The 5783-nt window shown below is 41.0% G+C and overlaps 1 protein-coding gene across 1 annotated transcript; it reads right to left on the bottom strand.

Moving 5' to 3' along the window:
• Positions 1–1794: 1794 nt before the first annotated feature.
• On the bottom strand, positions 1795–5224 carry LOC124183443. The gene is made up of 4 exons (XM_046571939.1): positions 5138–5224; positions 3645–3837; positions 3424–3568; positions 1795–2215 (listed from the first exon to the last, which is right to left on the bottom strand). Exons 2-4 carry the CDS (start codon positions 3834–3836, stop codon positions 1926–1928), a joined length of 627 nt encoding a protein of 208 aa, XP_046427895.1. The 5' UTR covers position 3837; positions 5138–5224; the 3' UTR covers positions 1795–1925.
• Between the last annotated feature and the right edge of the window lie 559 nt (positions 5225–5783).

Below are 5783 nucleotides of genomic sequence, written 5' to 3'. Positions count from 1 at the left end.
AACATCATCATAATGATGATAATAATATTAATAATCGGGGAGGGTTTAAAGTTTGTATAACCCTTAAGATTAAACATCAAATAAAGCTGTCGTTTTGCATTTTTAGACTTAATCTGCGCTGATTACTTTGCCGATAGTATCGTATTCTACAATACCGGCATATGACAGACCGGAGACGTTGATTTTTCGTGATTCTAAAAATCTGCGCTTCGCGACTATTTATTCAATCGATTCCTCTTTATTGTTTGATAATGCACGGGTTTTGATTGTGATACTTTTGAAATTCTACTCTGACTGCAGTGACAACTTTTTCTGTTTTTCTAATTATTGTTCCTCATTTAATTAACGAACGCGACATAATTACTCTCTCAAGAAAATTTTGATTATTCATTCGGCAGATTCTCGGGTGTTTTTAAATCGAAGATTAACACAGGACGCAAATTTTTACGTACAAGGATTTGTTCGCTGTTAGATCCCATCAAGAATATAGATATACGTATAATACAGTTGTAAAAGTTGTTGTAAGAAAAAAACGTCTTAGTAAAATATAATAAACAGTTCAAAGTGTAAAGCAACTATATAATAATTCAATATTCTAATTGTTAATTTAACACGAAGCACCAAGAAATCTTTAAAATTTTAAACAATACAAACGCGCATTGAAACTCGATCCCTGTTTCACTCGGTATTCAGAATTACCAAAAAAGTATCGAAGATTCGTCGACGAAGCGGAAAGCCTTTTAGTTTTAATAAAATTAGTACATCGTAACCAATAGATTTTATCAGCTACATTCATTGTTTACTACCTTATTTCTCGCAATTTGATTTTCATAAAGTAATATCTAGCTTTGATTTTTACAGAGTACAAAAAAAAAATAAAAAATAAAAAATAGTTTGTTATATATTTGTAATAAATAATGTACGCGGTATAAAATTATATACTATCGGAAGTTAGTTCGCTAATAAAGTGAAACTTACCGCGAACACATTTACTTTTTTCCGTGCTGGATGATAAGAAACCGACGATGTGCAGAAATAGAAATGAAGGAAAATATTTATAAACGAAAAGACTATCGCAGTTTATTATACAGATAATCCGGATTATATATATAATTATATTATATATTAATGTATAATATGTATAGGTACAACTTTCACGAAATGTTTGACCGATAAAACTTCATCGTTTGAAAGGCAAATTATTGTTTGTCTCTTATTATCGTAAAATTGCATATCGGATTTTCATCGTATGTACCTACGTATGCATAATTACATCCACATTCGTTCGAATGTGTCAGTGAATAATTGAAAAACAAACACGTACATAAGCCATCAATCATCTTTCTAAATTATAACGTTACACGTTTCAAGTAGTTGTTTGCGGAAATTAAGCGCCTTTCGTACACCAATTTTGTAACGAAATTAGTGGTACGTCTATTACTCGACTCGTCGTTACACAAATTAGCTTCATTAACGTTAACTGTCAAAAATTATGGACCGAGCGTTCTTCCTTAGATACATATATTTGAATTTTCATTCCCGCTATACTTAATCTTGTTCCCTGGAAGATTTAAGAATGTAACAGAAACCCGCCGTTCACCTCAACTCGCAATCGAGCTTATGGATTTAACGTTGCGCGCAACAACTTTACGAACTCAGGATATATCATATTTTCTGTTAATTGCATAATTTCCGATTAGGCACATCCCCGTTTAGTTCTGCTTTGTAAGTTTTCTTCTTCTTCTTCTTTTTTTTTTTCTGTTGCCGTTTTGTATTTTTTTTTCTTTTTTTTTGTTATTTTCCATTTTGTGTACGTGTGTCTGTGTGTGTGTTTTTTTTACCTATAGTTTTGTTTCTGCCGTTCGATTATACCGAAAAATTATTATCAGCCGCAGAGGAGTTAGTTCGATCAGTTATCAGCCCCGTTAGGCTTCCTCCGTGTGAGAGCCCTGGGAGCTTCGCTTCTTCTTGTGGTTACCGTGGTGGTGATGATGATGGTGATGGTGATGCTGGTTCTCCGTCTGCATCAGCGCGTCCAATTCCGGAGTGTTTTGGTGAATAATTTGATTCTGATGACCGACCAGCAGGTCCAGCGTCCCGCCTCTTGCCGGCGGGTCAGTGACAATTGGAGGAACGGGGGTTGCCACTGGGGAAAGCTGGGCCGGCAAAGGCATGCAGTGAAGTACGTAACATCTGACACCCGCCAGGGCGATGCCTGCGAAGAAGAGGCGGGAAATACGGTAACTACGACACTCACGAACGTGGATAAACGAATAATGAGCAACTCGCTCGAGGGATAAATTCGAATCACTTTTCCCTAACATTCCATTGCCCTTGTCTGTTTTCGTATCTCGCTACTCGACGCGACTCGACTCGGTCCGTCTGACTTGCCTCTTCGGAAGAATCGTTTCGCTCGTTCTCTGGTTTTCATGTCTCATCTTTTTATAACCCTCGTATTTTCAACCCGGGTTATAGAGCTCAAAGGCGACGAGACTCCGTTGTACAAGTCGCTTCAAGGACCAGTGTATTATACGCTATGTGCTCATTAATTAACTGCTCGGACGGATTATACGGGCGAAATTAAGAAAAGATACTGGTTGCAGTTTTAGACAGTATTTCGGGGCGGGATTGACATTCCGAAATCGAGAGGTTTCGAAAGCGACAAGTTAAGAATTTTTTTTAGTAGCGATATTTGGAGTACAGATATTATACTTTGACGAAGCGTCAAAGTTACGAATGGTCCGAAAGGGCACAACATCGACAAGTCAAAGTTCCGAAAGTGCGATAATGAGGAAATTTAGAGATCCGAAGCATCGAAATTTCGAGTGATCCAAGATTTATTCAGTTATCATTGAGTAGACTATGCAGTGCGAGCATATTTTATTATTCGGAATTTTGCTCTATCGAAACTTTATTTTTCGGTATTTTGCACTATCGTAACTTGAATTTTTGGAATCTTATATTGCGGAACTTTGAACCGTCGGGTTTCCGACTATTCGAAACTTTGTTGTCTCTTCAAAGTTTGATTTTATTACTTCAAGTTTCGCCGCCAAGTAATTCGAAATTATGCGCTTTCGGAACCCTTCAAATTCGGAATTTCAACCCCGCTCCAGAATTTCATTACCGCGTAATTGGAGGACACGGATTCGAAGAAACGTGTCTCGTCCGATCTGATCCTGTCTACGAGCATTAGGTTCACGGGCAGACACGGCCTTGCGGGGATGACTCGGTTAAATTATTATTCATCGTTTTTAACTCTCCCCTAACGCGACAAGACAGCCGTAAGATGTCGCGTTCACGAGCTAGTGGTCATCGCGGCGGAATACTCATTTGGTGCTTCAGATTTGCGGGTGCAGTTCAACTCACTCTCGAATGACTCTAAGGTGTAGTGACGGAGTTGCGGTAATGGGGGCAATTTCTCACCCAGTAAAAGGAGAGCCGCCCCAGCTACGAGGAGGACGAGTCTGTGATCGGTCGTCGTCGCTCCAGGCGCCAGCTGGACCAGACCAACGACCAGGACGACGGCTCCGAGGAGAAGGCATACGACGACTGCGTGGAGACCGGATATCTGCAAGCGTTTCAATCAGTTGAACGTTCGACTCACGATGGAGTTCGAACGGGGGAATCGAGGAACGGTAAGCTACCTTTCCGCATAGGTACAACTCCGGCAAGGGTTCTAGGTGACTGTTGGGACCGTGGGGACTCGGCGTTGGCGGCGAACCTGGCGGCGGTGGCATCCATTGACCACCTAGGTACAGCTGGCTGGGACGCTTCAGCCTTTTTTCTTGTCTGCGTCGCTCGTGGCGGACAGCCACCGCTGGCATGGCCCCGATCATACTGAAAAACAAGAGAATTACTCACACTGCTCCCACTTCGAAAATTCAAGAGACCGCTATTCTCGATCACGGTGATAAAAAATTTTGGAAAAATTCAGAGAGCTTCGGACCGATGGCAAGAATATTTTTGCTAAGCTTCATTCGAGTTCGACTGTAACCGTCAGAGATATCGACTTTTGAAGATTTTAAAGACGACGCCATCTTAAATACGAAAATCGTTTTTTAAGAATTCACAGTGAATACAATAGTTTGCGTGTTGTAAGTTCTATCGTGAACATTAAAACGAGAACTAGAAAACTTGACCCTGGACTGAAATTCTGGGATCACGGTTGAATTACACAAGACGAGATGCTGTGAAAAATTGAATGAACAAATAACAGGTGTTTGGCTCTGTGCAGCTGGAGGACGGATTCATTTTCCACGGGGTTGCTGAACTCCGAGGCTCTGAACTTTGGTGACCCCGGGTGACCCCGCGGATCGATACGTCACTTTGCTACCCGGCATGCCCGTGCAGAGCTGCACAAGGTTCCGCGGCCAAAATGCAGGTCGATCTTTTTCAACGCGAGCTTTGATCGACCAGTGCAGCAGAATCGCGAAGCTATAATGTACGGTGGGAGCTTTATTGTTGGAAAAGCTCTACCCTCTTATTGTTAGCAGTTTTCCACGCAGACAATGAGTCGCGATTTCCTTCTTTCTTTGAACAATTACTTTCTGCACCGCGCACAATTATGAACGACTGAAGGGGTGTCTATTATTTTTAACAACCTCAGCCTTCCCCCAACCGTGAAAATGAAAATAAGGCTGTCGCTCGGTGTATTACTTCACCCGAGCTTTTTAATCAAGGTTTAAATTTTAAGTGCGACTGGCGCCGCTGCGGTGCAATTCCGGCTACATCACCTGCTGCATGGTTATAATTTCACTGCGTGTCGGGTTTTTTACGAGTCGAGTTCAAGTTATGCCATTTGCACTGGAATGAGATGCACGACCCATACTGAGAATTATCCATTGTCCGAGAGGGAATTCATCGTCTTTCTCACACACGCGGGGCGAAGTGATGCAAATTCGATCAATCCACTCGCGATCGAACCGCGAAGGCGAATTATCTTGAAGAATGAAAGCAGATTTTCATCACGATTCTTACGGCCATTCTAACGAAGTGAAACTTTGGAGGGTGGTTTCACCCCCTTAAAGTCTTTAATGGCAGATGAAAAAAAAAAAAAAAAATAGGTGTCGCTTAGTTTTTACTCTACCGTAATATATTACATATAAGAAATGAAATCGGAGAGATCGATCTGGGATACCTTCCTTGTTGGAAGCGTAATAAACACAATGCTTCTGATGGAGGAACTAAGTTCAAGACCGGTGATATTCGTTGTAATCTTCCAGGCAAGACCAGTCACCCGTTTAATGCTTGAGCCTTAATTATCTCATCGCGTTTCCGACACTTGCCAAATCAGCATCAAGTTCTATGCCAGATTTTCACGTGTAACAGCAGGTGAGTAAAAACTCGAATGTAGCTACAAGCAAATAATTATTAACAGAAATTTCGTCACTTGCACAAATGTTTTAGTTAGAAAATATTGAAATGACTGTTGTTTTGTTTTTTTTTTTTCTACTTTCCGGATCGTATAGCTCCAACCGGTTGTACGAATTGTAAACGAATGCAGAGAGAATCGAAATTTTTGAATGAAGAAAATAATCATCCAGGAACCTCCAGAGACTGCGAGTTTTCCATCGGCCTCTCAGAGTGATATTATCGCGATGTTTGGTGAATGTTCCATAAATATTTACCCGATATCCCCATCGCTGATTTTACCGCACTGTTACAAGTGCCAGGTATCCATATACGTATAAACATTGCGCAAATGTGAGGCGGGCGAGTTCTCCGTCAATAAATTTTACTGCCGGAGTGTATGAGTCAGTCCGATAGTTATATCTGGTGTGTAT

The sequence above is a fragment of the Neodiprion fabricii genome, chromosome 5 (assembly GCF_021155785.1).
Source record: "Neodiprion fabricii isolate iyNeoFabr1 chromosome 5, iyNeoFabr1.1, whole genome shotgun sequence".
NCBI classification, from domain to species: Eukaryota; Metazoa; Arthropoda; class Insecta; order Hymenoptera; family Diprionidae; genus Neodiprion; species Neodiprion fabricii.
Note: the sequence above shows the minus strand (reverse complement) of the source record. Positions and strands in the feature narration are given on the sequence as shown.